The 18,929-nt window shown below is 31.2% G+C and overlaps 1 protein-coding gene across 1 annotated transcript; it reads left to right on the top strand.

Moving 5' to 3' along the window:
• Positions 1 to 2,821: 2,821 nt before the first annotated feature.
• LOC112279360 (uncharacterized) lies at positions 2,822 to 6,988 on the top strand. The gene is made up of 10 exons (XM_073533116.2): positions 2,822 to 3,596; positions 3,732 to 3,824; positions 3,957 to 4,058; positions 4,180 to 4,484; positions 4,673 to 4,795; positions 5,034 to 5,156; positions 5,354 to 5,479; positions 5,666 to 5,904; positions 6,083 to 6,236; positions 6,381 to 6,988. The coding sequence occupies exons 1-10, from the start codon at positions 3,341 to 3,343 to the stop codon at positions 6,597 to 6,599; spliced, it is 1,740 nt and encodes a 579-aa protein (XP_073389217.1). The 5' UTR covers positions 2,822 to 3,340; the 3' UTR covers positions 6,600 to 6,988.
• Positions 6,989 to 18,929: the final 11,941 nt, after the last annotated feature.

Below are 18,929 nucleotides of genomic sequence, written 5' to 3'. Positions count from 1 at the left end.
TTGTAGAAAATATATACACATTGCTAAACATTGTCTATAGAAGTGATACAATTACATAATAAATAATGTAAATATATATTTTTAAAAAAGTATCAAAATACCTATTTGCCCAATTATAACAAAGACTATGCAAAAACATTCTTCTATATATATATATATATATATATATATATTCTCACTCAAGTTAATTATAATAACAAGTTTATATTTATTTCATGTTATGAGTTAATTTTTACATATTTCAATGTTTTGATTATACTTTCAATTATATTATTTCTAGTAATAAAAATAAAAAATTTATTAAATTTTTACTTGATTAAATATATTTACTTGATTCAAAAGTTTTAATTCATTGAGAAATATTAAATGTTCAAATAAGTTTTTGTTATAACATTCCAATAATTAAGTCTTCTATGTGGTTTTGCAAATCACATTCAATAAACCTCAAAGTAAAATCATATAGTGTGTATCTTTGATTTTTTCATGATATTGTTGAAGAATTAAAAACTGTTACATTTGAGTGGACTTCAATTCAAAGTCACTAGGACAACAACTTGTATCACAAACATATTCAAATTGTCTATTATTTAATAAAAGCCTACAAAATACAGAATCATGTAGTGAATGACCAAATTTAAGCTATCATATACATAGTTCACATTAAAAACATTATATTATTAGGAGGGAGGGGGTCATACTTAAGAATCTCAAAATCATATAAGCTCTTATATCTTTTCAGACCAATACTTATATCAACAATGGTCCACATTTAATAGAAGTCCTTGCCAATCTGAGAGACCAATTTTTATCACATTAGGGATGTAGCAAATATGCTTTGATACATCCATCCTTATTTTAAATTCTAAACATTTCAAATTTTAAACCTGGCAATCTCAGCTGCTTATTGCTTGTTTGCATCCTTCACACTAATGCAGCCACACCACAACAAATTATCTTTTGATATAAGAGGTAGATTTTTTATACAACCACCTCGTAGAGGTGGTTATACCAAATTTGATACAAGTGTTATATCCTTCAAAATTAGTGCTGAAATCAAACAGGCATACATCACAATATCCATCTTTTGCTTTAAAGTTTGATCCCTCATCTTATTATTATTATTATTATTATCCATATTTATTCATCTATATACATAGGATATTGATAATGCCACCACAATTCCATAAAAATTTCAATCAAATTTTAGTCGAAAATTTCCTGCCACAACCATTTCTTCATATATATATATAGATATATATCTATATATATATCTATATATATATATATATAAATATACATTTTTGACTTGAATAATAAAAATAAAAAAACATGTAAAAATGGTGATAAATTGGAATGATACTAACAAAAATTATGGTGACATTAACACTACCCTATATTTAACATTATATATGTTATCATAGTGTGATATGTTTCTTTGATGAAATGACAAATGTGTGTTATATTTAGATGCTGACATGGCTGCTAATGAAACATATGTCCTCACCCCCTTCAAGTTCATTCATCATGTTAAGTCAAACCGAATGAAGCTCAAGGCTTCGTATCAACAGCGCAACGCAATCTCAGTGGCATTTCAAACAATCTGGTCTATGTGTTCTGCGGGTTTGGTGACGGGTTTAGGATCTCGGCATCGTTGTTGAAGCTGGTACAAGAATCAAAATCGAATTTCCCTCACCCGAACTGCTCCGACCGATCTAACTTTCCCAAACTAAGGCTGCCGATCAAGTTGCGTGTGAGCGATCGTTTGATATGCTCGATTCCGCGAAAGTAATGATATCATTGCAGAATTGTAACAACGGGCACACCCTCCGAACTCCGAGTGCTTTGATTAGAATTTCATAGGGGAATTAGTGGCCACTTTTGCGCGCTCTCTCAATCTGATCCCAGATCGCCGAGCAATACCCGATGAATAGCTCTGTGGACCGGGAATTTCCAGGAATACCGCCTAGAGCCCACAAAATATGCTCTGAATTCTACACCATTCGCTGATGCCGGTAGCACTGTTCCGCGGTGGATGGAGCCTCGTGGATGATCTATTGACACTTGTGCTGCGATTCCTGACCTATTCTGCTCTATCCATATCCCTCAGACAATTACATTAACCTCGTAAACAATTTAGGGTTTTGATGACTGCCAGCCAATGGAGCGCATTCAATGCTCATCTACCAGGGCTTGTGTTTTTTTCTATTGGTGCGGACAGAGACAAGCACTCACAACATCTTCGTGGCTTTCCTCGAAGTACAAACATGATGGCAGCCGAATAATGCGATGAGCTAAAGGATGAGGTGCTCACCCTGGAAGGTTACAACGACATGAGCTTTAAAGCTTTATAAACTGAGAGTATTTATAGTCCAGCAACGAACTCCGCAACGTCGATCACGTCCCTTGTGTTGGACATCGAAAACCCTGTTCCATGTTTTCTATGGGGTTGTTTGGTGCCGGAGATGATTGCGTTAATTGGGTTTTATTGATCATCTGGGGACTCCATGTTGTTACATTGAAAGGCACTCCTGGTCTGAAAGGTTGGTGAAGGCTTGTCTTCTTGGTGTCTTTGTCTCGAAATTACCGATATCGGACACGGAATTTATTTCTTGTCGCAAAGCGAAAGTAAATTCGGCTCGCCCTCACGATCTTTAGTAGGCTTCAGAAAAAAGAAAATTATTGAAAAAAGCAGCGTAAAGAATTTGTCCTCGATCTGTTAAGCTGTCATTGTAGGGGAACGTGGCTGAATAGAATCTCAGAACCCGCTCTATTACGGGATATATAGATAAAAATAGATCCAGTCGAGATATTGTCTGGAGTTCAGGGACTGACGGAGCGCCGGGGATGATTCCAGGGCTAATGTCATGCACCGACTATAGGTCCATCGCGATGCTGCTTGTGGGTTGCAGTGGAACAAGCAGCCGTCTTTGGCCGCCACATTTAGTATTTGTGGGGACAATTATAGTATTCCGTCATCAGGTACATGTAGACACGCGCGGGATTATGTGGTGGACTCCGGTGCATGTCTCCATGCGCCGGGGGAGGATGCCAGTTGAGTCATATTCGGTCGCGTGCTTGATGAGAGATGTCTCACATTGATCACCAGCTCGGCAACCTGCAATTGGCGTACTGACATTGAGAGCCCAGATTAGGTGCGGTGTCATAGTCGCTGCAAGAGGAGTTGTTGGACTGCAAATAGAGCTTGGTGTACACAGAAGGTTTTTGTCTTTGCTGCGTACCAAATCTTCGTCTGGTAGCTCTTTGTGTAGTTGGTTGGAGGTGAGGGAAGATATTGTTGCTTGAGGGATTCGGGTACATTGCTTCTCAGATATGGAGCTTGATGAGCGGAATGTTTGAGTCTGCGGAACTAGACTTAATCTGCGGAAAAGTGGGGAATAGCGCCATGAAGTCGAAGTCGCCAACCCGGGGTCCCTCCCCATCACTGCGGAACGGTAAGGTACGAAAATTTGCGCTCGAGGGGCTTGCAAGATTGTCTACAGATGTGTTTTCGGAGAACGGCCTGGCGCATATGTCCATCTCCGAGCCTATTAAGCCTTTCGCTGGCGTCGTAATTTGCGTAACCGGCTTCTCGCGAGGTGTGTGTCTCTGTCTTGCTCTTCCTGGGTCCGACTTCTTCTTGAGGTCATCTTTGCATCGTGTTATATGCCAGGTCCCGCCCACCTTTCGTGCTTCCATTGAAGCTATTTGCCAACTTCTTTACTGTATTGCAGCGGCTCGTAAGGACGTGCAGATCACCACAGAGCGTATGGGGGGCCAGTACAGCCGAGACCTCCACCTCAACTGCACACATCTTGTCGTCCAAATATCCTTGCAAACTGTGTGTTTCTTGAAGTTTCTTGATTCAGAATCTTGTAATCTGGCTTTTTTACATCCGAGTAAAGATTATAATTTAAGCACATAATTTTTTCTGGTAGTATACCTTAATCATCATTACAACTGTAGCGGTCGTAAGTATGAGCACGCTGTAAAGCATGGCGTGCACCGGGGCTTACACATCGTGTCAATGGCGTGGTGGGAGGACTGTGTGCAACACTATGGTAAGCCGCGGCGTCTTTCATCTTATCTGAAAGCAAACATTGAGTTCAGAAACAATGCATCGACGGGTTGTCAACGACGTCATGTCTTGTTTATCTCAATGGCGGGTTTCTGTTCTTGTAGCGCGACTGGATGAATCAAAGTACACGGTGTTAAGAAATCATCCAGTAGGATCTGATTTCGAGCACCAGGAGTTGCCCGAAGCTGTCGGTAGTAGTAACCGACGGAAATTGTCGTCCGCAAACCAGGACACGGAAGCAGCTATCTCCTTTGGCAACGCTGTCAACAGCTCCGGAGGCTCCTTGAAGAACTCATCCAGCATGTCGCGTACTCCACATTCTTCTCTCGCTACTGATAAATCTAGTCATGCCCTTGCTGGTGCTCGGTTTTACATCGATTCAGATCTTCCACTAGATTTACAATTGAAGGTGAGCTACATATGGATTTCTTGGTGCATTACATAGTAACCGCAAATTTCGTCCTCGCGCTTCTGGATACATAGTTTTCTTGACGTGCACCGGCCTTTCATGCATCTGTGGTAGAATGAAGTGTAGATTTTTAACTAAATCTTTACTGTTGAGAACGTGCACTTGCCCTAATTACTTTTCCATACCAGGCTCAAGACGCAGCGGAGTCGTGGGGTGCTACGTGTGTAGAGAATTGCTCCAAGGCCACCCATGTCGTCTGTGAATGTGAAACCATCTCCAAGTACATTGGTCTGAATCTTCATCTCGTCTCTGTAAGTGCTGAACCCATTGACGTTCTAGCAATTATAATCAAATGTCTTTCTTGGATTAAAATCTGGTGTTCACATTTGAAAGGTGAACACCGTAAAAATGCTATCCGGAAGAGCTGATGTTCGCAAACCTCGGTTAGCGATTATGTCGTAGAGATTCACCTACACGGATGAACGATAATCTTGCTTCTGTCTACTTTTATTTTGCTAAATTAGTACAATTTGATCTTTCTGTGCGCAGCCAATGTGGGTCATGTCTGCTCGAGATGGCTTCCCCTTGCGCTGTGTGCAATATTCAGCAGATCTTGCAAGAGATGTGGCCGACCTTCTTCTGGAATGGAGAAAGGAAGGGAACAGCACCAAAGTAAGTTCAAATTATTTTGATTGTTTCCAATTTCTCTGTAGCGATGGACTTTTAAGACCCATGTGGCTTTTGAAGTTTTCTAGCTTTAACATTGATCTATTTGGATGAAATCCAGCATTAATTAGTAACACCCAATCACGAAGCGACACACTTCATATGACCCAATGATTTATAAGTTGGTGGTGATCTACTGACAGAGTTTATTCGAAAAAGACACTGTGGTTCACAATAGCAGAGTAGCAGAGGCCACCCTGCAAGAAAGAGAGAAGAAAGCATACGAGGCAAAGGCAGGGGTTCGTCGAAGACGAGGACCTCGAATGCAGGTAAGCCTGGAATTAATTACTAGGACTCTCTGACTGTCTGATAACATTCATAGTTACAGGGAAAACAATTTGTTTACCGGTGGTCGGGGTATGGCATAGCTATCTAAAGGATAAGTAGAAGATCAGTGTTCTAATTCAAATTTCTCGTAATGGAGCCCAATTTGATTTGTCAATGGTTATGCACAGCCTTGTAGGACACTTCCTCGACCAAACACGCCGACTAGCCTGTTGGACTCGATCTGCTGGGTTGTTACAGAGCCCCCTGCGACTGCTCAAGTTTATACAAATAACTCAGGAAAGGAGGTGCCTGAGAAGGGCAAAGGTTTAGAAAACAGTCTAGGGTTTAAACTTCATAATGATCGGTACCATAACCCCATGGACGAAGCTTTGGGTACCGAGGTCTACACTAAACCTCTTACTCGAAGGTAAGCCTCTGGAAAACCTCCAGTTAATTACGACCACCAATTAAATAAGATTCGCGTTCAGTATCATAACCATAAACGACTGCATTCACGAGAAACTAGTCATTCGAAATACAAGTCGATAATGGTGAAGCCTTAATCATAAGATTGCATTTTCTGAATTGTGTGTATGTGGTTGTAGTGAAAGTCGTGAGATTGTGTTCCGATGCGCCTTCTTGACCATCCTCTTCCCCATCGACCGGTTCTCCGAGCTGGGACCATCGTCAAGGACCTTTTTCAGTGAATCAGGCTTCACCAAGGAGCAAATTCTCGACCTCGTCTACGCATTTTATCAGGTACTTTGCTTGGATCGATGCGTATTTTACTTGAAAGCTTACAATTCATGAAACCACATCCCCCCCCCCCCCCACACACACACACACATACACACGCACGCACGTCGATGTTGATTTCTGACCATGACGGGAATGAAACTGCAGGAGCCTTTGTCACCATCCGAAGTGGAGGCAGCGCTTCACACCGACTCCAAGCACGCGGATCGGTTACGTGGTTTGTACGCCTCCAAAGAGACCGACGAGCTCGGGTATGTCCCGATGATGCGATATCAGTTCATTGGCAGCCGCTTGCAATTCGAAGGACTCAAGCGATCCAACCAAGATCCAACTAGTCATGTCTACGACCTCTGGCTGGGGTCTTGAACACATCGCTTGCTGCAACTTCAGTGATTGAATTGCATGGCCGGTCCCACAGAATCCTCGAAGCTGAAAATCAGTGATCGCATTTGGTGCTGCAACGTAATCTACAAAACTGTATACATATCAACAAAATATGAGGGAACACTTGGTTACTGTAAACTAGAGTTCACAATGTTCATTATAGTGCTGTTTTGTAAAGCACTCCGGTGTGGTTTCTTGTATAAATTAGGGCAATTTTGTTGCACAATTGCCCATGGCAAAGTGAAAACTAGTGTAGATTTTCATAGTGCATGTGGGTATAACTGCATTTTTGTAGAAAACAAATACTAAACCTGAGTAGGGAAATGTAACCTCTTGAACAGTATAATTATTGATGGTGATGTTAAGTGCTATGTAAGGATCATGGAGGTTGTGGAAATATCGAACATTTTTTCTTTTTCTTTTTAGATTCTTTAGAAGTATTAGTGTGTTTTGAGAAGAACATAATTCACATTTTGGAATTAGATCGTAGGAGATTTTGATGTCTAATTCCCGTAAAATATCAGACTCTACTACGAAGAAAATGCACTCCACTATAAAACTCGTATCAATTATATTTTTTGTTTACCTAGCCACTTTTGTTAAAAATATGTTTGGTGTTCTTTTTAAAAAATGGTTGCTTTTCGTTTGTCAAAGAAAATCAATGGAATTTACCTCTTGAAAATAGTGTAGGTTAGAAGTTACCTTCTTCAATACTTCTTGATTGTGTTTTTTCTTAAATACCAAATTTTGTCAAGCACAAGGCAGCAACTTTCTTTTTCTTTTTATTTTTCTTCCTTTCTTGCTTTGTACTACAATTGTCAAGGCTATTATGGCTTGCGATTACTTTGTAATAAGTCCCATTACAATATGACACCATAGAAAGTAAACACTAACATAACACTTTGTTATGTGCAGGATTTGTTTAATCATATATATATATATATATATATTTATATTGGTTATAAATAGACAATTCTTTTAAAGGTCGTTTATCTAAAAAAATATAAAATATAAAATGGTGCAAGCTAAAATAGATACAATATGAATTATTAAATTTGACAATATCTTAAATGTGGCCATTATTAGAGCTTGGAACCAATATAGACAAACAGATCCAATAAACCAAAAGATCACATAATCTTATAACAAACCTAAGACAACATGTCATGTATTATAATTCTATTGCAAGAGGTAGATGATTTGCAACAAATCATGATTTCACAAATATTCACAAATTATAACTTCAAAGAGATTTGAGTCATTTTTTGCTACATCCAAATATTGTTAAGATTTTGGCAAATACTAAAGGTGGTAAATTATCAGAATGCAAAGATAAAAAAAATATTGTAATCTTTAAGTCAATATTCTATTAATATACCTTTTTATTTTATTTTATTTAATATATATACTAATTTTTTTAATATATTATATTTTACAAGATTATTGCTAATTTTATAAGATTCATCATATATCATATTACATTTTATAAAGACAAGTATTAATTGGATAAGTAAAAAAGTAAATCAAATCAAAACTAATTACATATTTTAGAATAATGTGGTATTATATTTTGCCATCTTTTTTACCTATATTTGGCTTTGTATACAAGATTATGGAATTTCACTAAAACCTTTAATAAATCTATATAGTTTTTAAATTAAAATTTATATTATTATTAATAATTAATATTTAATTGGCTATAAAATAAAATTTAGATTCAATAATTTTTAGTTATTTAATCATTTGTATTATCTTATTATTAATTTAAAAAAATGATTAAATAAAAAAATTACAAAAGACCAATAATTAAGTTTATATTTAAATCTTTTAATCAAAAATTTATCAACACTTAATATTTTTATTGATAAACCAAAAGGTATATCCAAGATTTTATTTAGATTGTTAAAAGAGGCTCATTTCTATCCAAATACTTTAATATATAAAGATATTATAGTTTTTTTTTTTTTTTTTTTTTTTTTTTTTTTTTTATTTTTTATTTCTACCAACATGCAACACATTTGAACTAGTTTTTTTTTAAACCAAAAATAAGGATAAAATCTTGTATATTCTTCATTATTTTATTCTTATCTTTTAATTGTGATTGTTGAATCATTTATATGTTGATAAATAATCTCTTGATAAGAGTTCTATAAAATATTGATGCTTTATGATGTTTTAACTACTTCTTAAATTGTCATATTAAGCATTTTTAACAATAATAAATAAACAAAAGATCCAAAAGGCACCCTTACTTTAAACCTCTCTAAATAAAAAATTGTGTGGTAAAAAAGCTCTTTATCTTGACTATTGCTTGAATACCCTAAATCTAAGTTTGATCATTTTGAAAAATCATACCTTGAATCTAAGTTTTTTGCATATTTTGAAGAAAAAAATGTCAAAAAACCTTATCATTTGCTTTGAATTTTTTTTGATTTATAACCAGCAATGGTTGTTTTGATATCTTAATCTAAGTCATAGTTTTCTGAATGACTAAGACCATACCAAGAATCAAACGGATAAATAAGAAAGTCATTTTTTTAAGATGGATAACTTCTATTAAAATCAACTAGAGTTGTTATAAGAATTTTGTATAAATCTTACAAGAAGTATATGATTATGTATTTGGCCTCTAATTACTCAATAATAACTTTTTTTAGTATAAAATAATGTAATAAATCTTTATACAATATCTTATGGATGTATATACTTTTTAAATTTATTATTTAATCCACCATATTGAAATTCCTTCACCAATAATATCAAAAAAGTTTTGTGAAATTCAATGTATACTCTATTTGGTCTTGAAACCTTGTCAATTGTAATTTTTTTAATGACTTCTTTAAATTTACCAAGTGAAATTAATAAAATCAATTTGTAATACTAACATCATTTGAAATATTTTAAAATATTAATATAGTTGCTTCTATAGATTCCTCCAACGACATATATATTTTATACAAAAAAACACAAAATGTATAGTATGGTGAACTTAATTCTATGGATTTTATATTTTTTCTTTGGTTTTGATACTAAAAACAAAATTAATATTTCTAGTTTGTCTTTCTATTATAACATTAAAGAAGTTCTTTAAATTGCTACAATCTAATTTCTTCCATTTCATTTTAGCATACAATTTTTGGTTTTCTTAGTTTCTATTCTTTAAATAACCTTAATCTACGTTGGCATCTTTTAACCTAGCTTAAATGATTATTATTTAAAAGTTCTATATGAAGTATTTTGTGGATGTCTTTGACTATGCCTTAAAGTTTTGTAATCTAACTTGATTTACAAAAAAAATTGTTCCTAATAATTTTTTTATAAAACCAATTAAAATTTTTTATTCTACTTATAAAAGATCTTTTATATTTGGTAGAAGTCCATGTAGCTTAAACTTCTAAGATTCTAAAATCTTGGAAATGAAATACAATCATTATATATATATAAGTATTTTTTCATCCTTTTTTAAAGCATGAGTTATATAAAATCCTATCTCTAAAAGTATTGAAAATACATGTCACGGATATATATCAACTATAATTGTTACCTAGGTAATATGAATAGGTAGAAGTAGATAAAAGTATATTGATTTCATAATATCTTTTAGAGAAGCTGTGAGTCATCAAATTAACTCACTTATTATTTTAGGATAAAAATATGCATTTAGAATGCTTTAAATCACAATATATAGTGAGTAGTGTAGAAATCCTTAGAGAAATATAAAATTAGAATGGTAGTGGTGGAAATGGAATCTTAGTAAGTCTTGGAGGCAATTATCCTCGTTGGTTTAGTATTTTTATTTTATTGTTGAATATTAAGGATTATTTGTTAAGACCAATATTTATATTGGTCTTCTATCTATATGTACTACTTATAAAAACTATAAATGTTAGTATTTAGAAGAAGCATGAGAAAGAACCTCAGGACATTTTAGTTATTGATATAAAAAATAGGATTTATATTAGATTTAAATTGATTTTTATTATTATCAAAAATCATCAAGGTAGAAAAATGTATTCTTAAATGGATGTTAGCATTATAGAAATATATAGAATTTTTTAGAATTTATTTAGAATGTATTTAGAATTTTTAAGGAATTTTTAGAGTAATTTTTAAGATCTTGGTAAAAATGAGTTTTATTACTTTTGGAGCCTTTATGAAGAAATGGAGCAAGATTTGAAAGCCACACATGGGTTCTAGGCTAATTGGGTGTTTTTGAACAGCATGGCGAGGTCAAAATTTCTAAAATATTGGTCCTTCTAGTAGAAAATAGGAGAACCAATAGCTAGTATAGTTCTTGTAGGAAGGAAAGTGCATAAGTTCCATATAGGTTGTAGCACCTTGAAGGTAGTTAGGAGGATAAGACTAAGGTTTCGTGGCCTCTCTTAAATACCCTTATATACTACATGTGAACCTTGATGAGGCTCGAAGCTTTGATCTATAAGCAAGTTACTTTTGAAGTAAAATATTTTCACTTCATTTTTTTAATTATTTACTTCATATCTTTAAAACTTCATAACTTACTCATAATAATTTGGATTTACATGTTTCTTATATCATTGAAAAGATAATAAAATTAACTATTTAAAAATATAATTTTTATTTTTCACTTTTATTTTTTATTGGGTAAAAACATAGTGAATAGATTTATAAAATAAAGTCTTCTTCACTTTTGTCAATTCATTTTTTTATTTTTACTCTATTTTCAAGAGTCTCTAGTTTTCTTGTCTTTTAGTAATAGCCATTCTAAATTTTTTTTAATATACAAACTTATCTATTTTTATTTTTCATATTTCTTTAAAAAAACCTCACTTATTTATTTATTTTTATTGAATTTTTATTTTTAAGAAATTCACAAGAGTATACTTACAATATCAGAGCTTTATTTATTTTTGATTAAGTGTTGATTATTCCTTTTTTTTAATAAGATTTAAGCATATTAAGATCTGTGGACTATCCTCTTCTAAAAAGATATTGTCTTTAGTATTTTTTCTTTATTTTCAAGTCATTTCTTTTATTTGTCTTGAGCAATATTAGACATTTTTTTTTTTTAATTATTATTATGAAAGAGCTTCTTAAAATGAAGAGTGCAATGACACAAATATAAGAACAATTGAAAAAAATTATACTTGCAATGCATCAATTCAATTTACTGCCACAAGAAACAACAAAAATGATAGGGAGCAAAGCTATAGAGATGATTGGAGCTGCTTCAACATTTGTACCAAATCATGTTCTTTTTTTTATAGTAGAATATCATTCTAATATTAGAAAATCCAAGATTGTACTGCTCGAGAGTTTGAAGGCTCAAGATTCAAGTTTTGAAGATTTATCAATCAAGTACAACTTGTGATTGAACTTCAATTTCAAAGCTATCCAATTCCAGGATTACAAGTTAGATTCATTTGTATACTTCTTTCAAATTTAGCATTATTATGATTTTTATCTTTTTTTGAACAACGAAAATTAATACTGAATAATCTGGAAGCTTCTTTGGCAAAGTTTCAATCTATGTATAGAAAATATGATGTAATTTGTATTGCAACCAATAAAATCTATATTTTATAAGAAGACAATTGATTGATAATATAATATGCTTCATAGTTTTGATAACTTGCAATTAATATTAAGTAGAATGATGCTGCATTTTTTAGCCAATTTCTCTACAAATTACAATATGAGATAAAAAAATTGATGCTCAACTTATTTGATTGTCAAACATTGAGTCAAGGAATTGACTTTGTTGTAAGATGTGACAATTGACTTTTTGAATTTTGATCTGAAAGTCACATAAGTGCATCTCAATGTTACTATAATTCAATGACAATGCCATTGTATTTTCAACACACATATTCAAAAGTAGAGGATATGAAAATTGATGCAATACTTTTTAAGCCTTTAATTCAGTGAGTAAAGACTCATCATCATCAGGAAGGATTATGCTTGTATTGTGGATAATCTAAGCATATTATTTAATATTATTGAAAAAAATAAATCAACCACAAAATAAAGAGTATAGCTGTCAAAGAAGGTAGTATGTCAAAAAATGAATTTGTTTAACTGCAATAGGGACTGTGTATTTGAAACTTTGTACAAGACTTAGTGAAGATCCTATTCTCTCTTCAAAATTCTCTCCTTGTTTTATAATAAATATTATTTTAGAATCCAAACATCACAAAGCCTTTGCCTTATGAGATTCATGAATCTCAACATGTTTCTTAGATGAAGAATTTGCTAAAAGTCAAAGTATAACTTTAGTAAAGAAAATTAAAACTATTCACTTAGAAGTCATAGATGGTTGTCTATTATCTTCAAAAGTTGTTACTCATGAAATCCTTCCTATAGAAGTAACAAATAAAGATCATAGTTACTTTGTAATATTTAATATCTTCTCTAATCTAATTATTTTAGATTTATTATGACTAAAAAAAAATAATCCAAAAATAGATTAGATTTTTCATAGTCTTAATTTTTTTGAAAGTATAACTAAGAGTATAGTTGATTAAATAGAAAGTCATATGTCTACTATAATTAAACATATATTTGTAGATACAAGAACTTTCTTATATGTTGTAAAAAAATGATTATGTTGTATCATTTATATTGTACATTTTTCTAATAGTGAAAAGATTTCAAGTAGCATTACAAGATAATATTAAGATTTTAAAGATGTATTTGAGAAGAAAAATGTAGATACTTTACTAGAACATTGTTCCTATGATTGCTCAATTGACCTTTAAGAAGGAGCTCAACTACCACTTAGATCAGTTTATAGTTTATGATAAAATGAATTAGATGAATTCAAGGAATATATTGAAAAAAATCTAGCCAAAAACTTCATACACCATTCCAAATCTCTAGCAAGAGCTTCGATTTTATTTGTAAAAAAATAAGATGAATCATTGCAGATGTATATTAATTATTGACGGCTCAACAAAATCACCATCAAGAATAGGTACCTACTACCTTTAATATCTAGATTTCTTGATCAATTGAATCAAGCTAAGTTCTATACAAAAATAGAATTACAAAGAGCATATAAATTGATATGTAAAAAAAAGATGAATAGAAGACTATGTTTTAAATAAGATATGGATATTTTGAATACAATGTTATGCCTTTTGGACTTATAAATACACCAAAAACTTTGCAACATCTAATAATTGATGTTTTTCAAGATTTTTTAGATGAATTTATTGTCTATTATCTAAAAAACATCTTAATCTATTCTAAGAATATAAAAGAATATAAACTTCATGTTTGTCATGTGTTACAAAAACTAAAAGATGCAAGACTCTATGTTAAGATAAAAAAAGTGTATATTCTATATTATTCAAGTCAACTTCTTAGGATATATCATTTCAAATGATGGATTTATTATAGATCACAAGAAAGTTTAAACTATTATAGATTGGAAGATTCCAAAAATGATAAGAGATATCTAATGTTTTTTGGAATTTATCAAGTACTATTAGATCTTCATCAAGAACTTCTCTCAGGTTATAGCTTGACTTACATATTTGACTTGTGAAGACAAACTTCAATAGAATCAAGAAATAGAAGCAACATTTGAAGTTTTGAAGACTGTCTTTATTTCTACATCAATCATGTATCATGTTGACTTTTTTAAACCATTTTTTTATAGAAACAGATGCATTGGACTTTAGTTTACATGTCATATTATCAAGAATAAAAATAGATGATAATCTTTATCCAATAGCTTTTTATTCAAGAAAATTTTCAATAGTCGAGATCAACTATAAGATTCATGACAAAGAACTTCTTATAATTATAGACTTGTTTTAGGAATGGCCCCATTATTTAGAAGGTGATTTTAATCTCGTCATTCTTTATATTAACCATAAGAATCTTGAATATTTTATATTAGCATGTATTTTGAATTGTCACTAGGTCCATTGAAGCATGTTTTTTCAAGATTTGATTTTAAGAACATTTATCAACTCAAAAAATAATAATATTTATCAAGCATCATTTTTAGATATTATTATCTTATACCAAAAGAAAGAGATGCATCTTTTGATTAACAAAGAAAAATTCTCTTGAAACCAGAGCATTTTCATCTTCTAAGAATAAAATCAATATTGACTATTGATTCAAGCTTTGTTAAATAATTTAATCAAGTATGTCATTTAATCTTCTTATTCATGATATTAAGAATCTTTCTTTTAAGTCTCATGATACTTCCAAGTTTGAGTTTAAAAACAATCTACTCTATTTCAAAAGATGCCTATATATTCTAGAAGGAAAAACATATTTACGTGTTTTTCAAGCACATCATGACTTTTTAGCAACTGGATATTTTAGATACAGTAAGATTTTAGAACTTATATCTAGAGATTTTTGGTGGCCACAAATGTAGAAGGCAATGAAAGACTTTGTCCAATCATATGACATTTATTCAAGGTCAAAAACTCCTTATCATTGATTCTATGGACTTCTCTAATCATTATTCATTCTAGAACAACCATGGTCTTTTGTTTCTATGGATTTTAGCATAGATCTTCTAGTCTTTGGTTCTCATGACTATATATTCATGATAGTAGATTGTTTCATGAAGATAGCATATTCTATACTATGTATAAAAGCTATCATAAGTGAAGAAACAACCAAGATTTTTCTTGACAATATCTATTGCTATCATGGATTATTTAAAGATATTATATTAAATAGAAAAACTCAATTTGTATCAGGATTTTAAAATATAATTTTTAAGATTTTAAAAGTGGACATTAAACTATCTTTAACTTTCTATTCTTAAATTAATAGATAAACAGAGTATATAAATCAAGTTTTGGAGTAGTATTTGTGGTATATTATCAACTACTAATAAGTTGATTGGATAATTCTTTTTCCATTGACAAAGCTTACTTATAATAATATAATAATTTATTTTATGTAACAAATATCTTTTTGTTAATCATGGTTATCATTTACAACTTGATGCTTTTGACTTTTCAAAAGTTGATATTTTGTAGTGGAAGATTTGGCAAATCATTTATCTGAGCTACATATGACAAAGAAGGCATGATTAAAAGAGGCTCAAGAACAACAAAATAGTAACGCAAATGCTTATTGCAAAGAACAATTTCATTTCCACATTAGTAATAAAATATGGTTACTTTTTTATAATATTAAAACTATTTGCCCATATAATAAGCTAGATTATTATAGACTTGAACCATTTTTTATTTATCAATAAGTCAATCCAGTCACTTATTTATTATATCTATTGGAGTCTATGAAAATCCATCTTATGTTTCACATTTTTTTTTAGAGCTATATAAGACAATGAATATCTCAGAAAAAAGACAAATACCACCACTTCTTATAGAAGTAGATAATAATCAAGAATTTGAGGTAGAAGAAGTCTTTGACTCAAGGTAGCACCAACATAGGTTAGGATATCTTATTCATTGGCACGGATATGATATTAACAAATGTATATGGGAGCCAACAAAAAATCTTTTAAATGCAACAAAAAAGGTCAAAACTTTTCATCAATGTCATCTATTAAAACCAAGATAAATAATAGAAAATCTTTGCTATAAAAGAAATATAGTTTAGAAAAGATTACATTTTATTTTCTATCTTTATTTATAATTTTTATATAATTGTGGCATTAAAGAGATGGAAAATCAACAACCATCAGATTCAATTCAAGAGTTATTTTTTGGTGACATATTGGACAAGACATTGCAATTATCACAGCCTTTAAGATGACATAATAGAGATGAAGACCTTCAAGAACTACATATTCTTCCTCAAATAGATAGTGAAATATAATGCATTTGGTATCACAACTTGGGAAGAAACTCTTGATGTTTGGTAATTTTATTAGAGGTAAGAACAAATTCTAATGGTGTTACAAATATTTTATTTAAAAAAAATTATAAAGGTTTCAATAATAATTAAATAATAGGATGGTCTTCTTGCCTTGAAATGAGACATTACCAATGGCTAAGAAGACCTCTCAACTATTTTCAAAGAGAAAAAAGATTAGAGTACATTGCAAATACAATTTGCCACATCTTTGACTTCTTCAATATATGATGACTACTCCTGGTGGAATTTGTTCTTAGAAGGGGAGGTAACGTCACAAATATATATATATATTATAATTGTTACCTAAGTAATATGAATAGGTAGAAATAATTAAAAGTATATTAATTTCATAATACCTTTTAGATGCTATTTTGGCTTTAGATGTATTTGTAGTTGATTAATAGGCTAAAAACTTGGTCAACAAGATAACCATGTACCACATGTATTGGTAGCTTGCAAAACAAGCTAACTATGTGGTATCCATATAAAAAACTTACCTTGTAGGTTAAAATACATGTCATGTAAAATTAATACATTTTTGGAGGTCCTATTGAACGTTGCCACATAGATCCTAAGTAGATAGTATATATAGAGGCAAGAATAAAGCCTTCTTCACTCTTCTCAATTCCTTTCTTGTTTTTAGTCTAGTTTCAAGAATCTCTAGTTTTCTTGTCTTTTGGCAATAGCCATTCTAGTTTTTCTTTTAATATACATACTTGTCTATTTTTATTTTGTCATATTTCTTTAAGAAAATTTCACTTGTTTATTTGCTTTCATTGAGTTCTTATTCTTAATAATACATCCCTACAAAACTTTTATAAATAATTTCTATAAAAATCAAAGCCAATGATTTATAGAAATCAATAATATTATAATATAATATTTTTTAATAATAAATATATAAATAGATGCTACTTTCTAAAAGTCCAATATTAAAGTTCCTAACAATATTGTACTATAGACAAGGTGTTTTTTTTTTTTTTTTTTTTTTTCTTTCTTTCTTTTTTCTAAGAATTATTCTTCACAATCTTAGTTATAATGCCTAAAATAATTTATTAGCAAATATTACTTAGTATAATATAAAGACCAATATCTATTAATGCATATAAATATAAATAAAATTATAATAATATTTTAACTTAAAAAATTAACAATAAGGGATAAATCTCAAATATCTTGTAGAGTGTTATTTAAAAGACTAAGAATGCTTGCTAGTTTGTAAATACTTGCTTGGGAGGTATTATAAAGTAAGTTGCAATTAGAGTGCATAGGCACTTTATTATTGTGGTAGAGATTATTTTATAGTTGAGAAACAAAAAATAATTATTTAAATCAAAATTATATAGATATTGTATATATTTACTTACTGTAATAATGATTGTATATTTTTGTCTTTATTATTGCGATCTTTTAATGTAATGTAATGGCTCGTTAGTAATGAATACTAAATTGTTCTTCTACTTTAGACATTTAGTATCAGCTTGCATAAGATTTGATTTGCAATAGGCTTGAATTTCTTTGATAAAAGTTTGAAATTAATCCAAATAAAAATGCAAAGAATACCTAGTATAAAAGCCATATCAAAATCTCCTACTACCTTGAATTTAAATAGTAGATCCTACTTTTGAAATGTACATATACCATATTTAGACTAAAATATAAAATTGATTAGAATTTTGTAAATTGTCTCTTTTGAATCTGAATAAATATAGAATAACCTTTTTAATATTTTTAGATATTAAAAAAAAAAAAAAAAAAAAAAAAAAAACCTTTACCATCCCTTCTACAATAACAAGTCACTTTTTGATAACTTTAGAGGTGTTTTTGATAACTTGTAGGTGAATTCCCCCATGCGAACATTATCTGCTTAATCTCATGCTAAAAAAGTCTCCATGAGCACAATTTTAGCGTGGTTCATTGAATGCTTCATGCCTATCTTTGTGCTTGGTCAGCACAGGCATGTCTTTTTCTTGGTCAGCACAGGCATGTCTTTTTATGTCTCTTCAGCAATTGGCCAGACTCTTTGCCGAGTAGAGAGAGATCCCAGATCATGACCTACAATGAACAAGAACACAACGGGAAGACCCCTGCTCCTCCAATATGAGCGCATCTGGACTCAGCAGAATTGATCATTGACCTTATCAGTTGCCTTGGTTTTGATTCTTTTTAAGAAATCAAAAGCACAATCAAAAGAAATTTGGGTGTCATTCGTGGAGTTGCGGTCCAGGAATGTTACGAGGTCTTTTTTGCAATGTTTTTGGGTCAACGCAGATGAAACCCACAAATCCTCCTAAACGTTTGTGCACATCCCAAGATTGATAACGTTTTGGTCTTGACATCTCTGGTTTACCACCAAAGGCAGGTGTAGGGTTGTACAGGTATACAGGCATGACTTAGCGACAAGACTTAAGGTTAGGATCTACTGTGCAACTACAAGTCATATAAAAAGTCTTTGTAATTTTTCCCAATATG

Source organism: Physcomitrium patens, chromosome 3 (genome assembly GCF_059467195.1).
Source record: "Physcomitrium patens ecotype Gransden chromosome 3, ASM5946719v1, whole genome shotgun sequence".
NCBI classification, from domain to species: domain Eukaryota; kingdom Viridiplantae; phylum Streptophyta; class Bryopsida; order Funariales; family Funariaceae; genus Physcomitrium; species Physcomitrium patens.
This window is presented reverse-complemented; position numbering and strand designations above follow the sequence as displayed.

Excerpts from the sequence above, each read along its gene's own strand:
- LOC112279360 (XM_073533116.2), top strand. The coding sequence starts at position 3,341 with ATGAGCGGAATGTTTGAGTCTGCGGAACTAGACTTAATCTGCGGAAAA. Across the intron at positions 4,059-4,179 it reads GGACTGTGTGCAACACTATG|CGCGACTGGATGAATCAAAG; the intron begins GTAAGCCGCGGC and ends CTGTTCTTGTAG. Across the intron at positions 6,237-6,380 it reads TCGTCTACGCATTTTATCAG|GAGCCTTTGTCACCATCCGA; the intron begins GTACTTTGCTTG and ends ATGAAACTGCAG.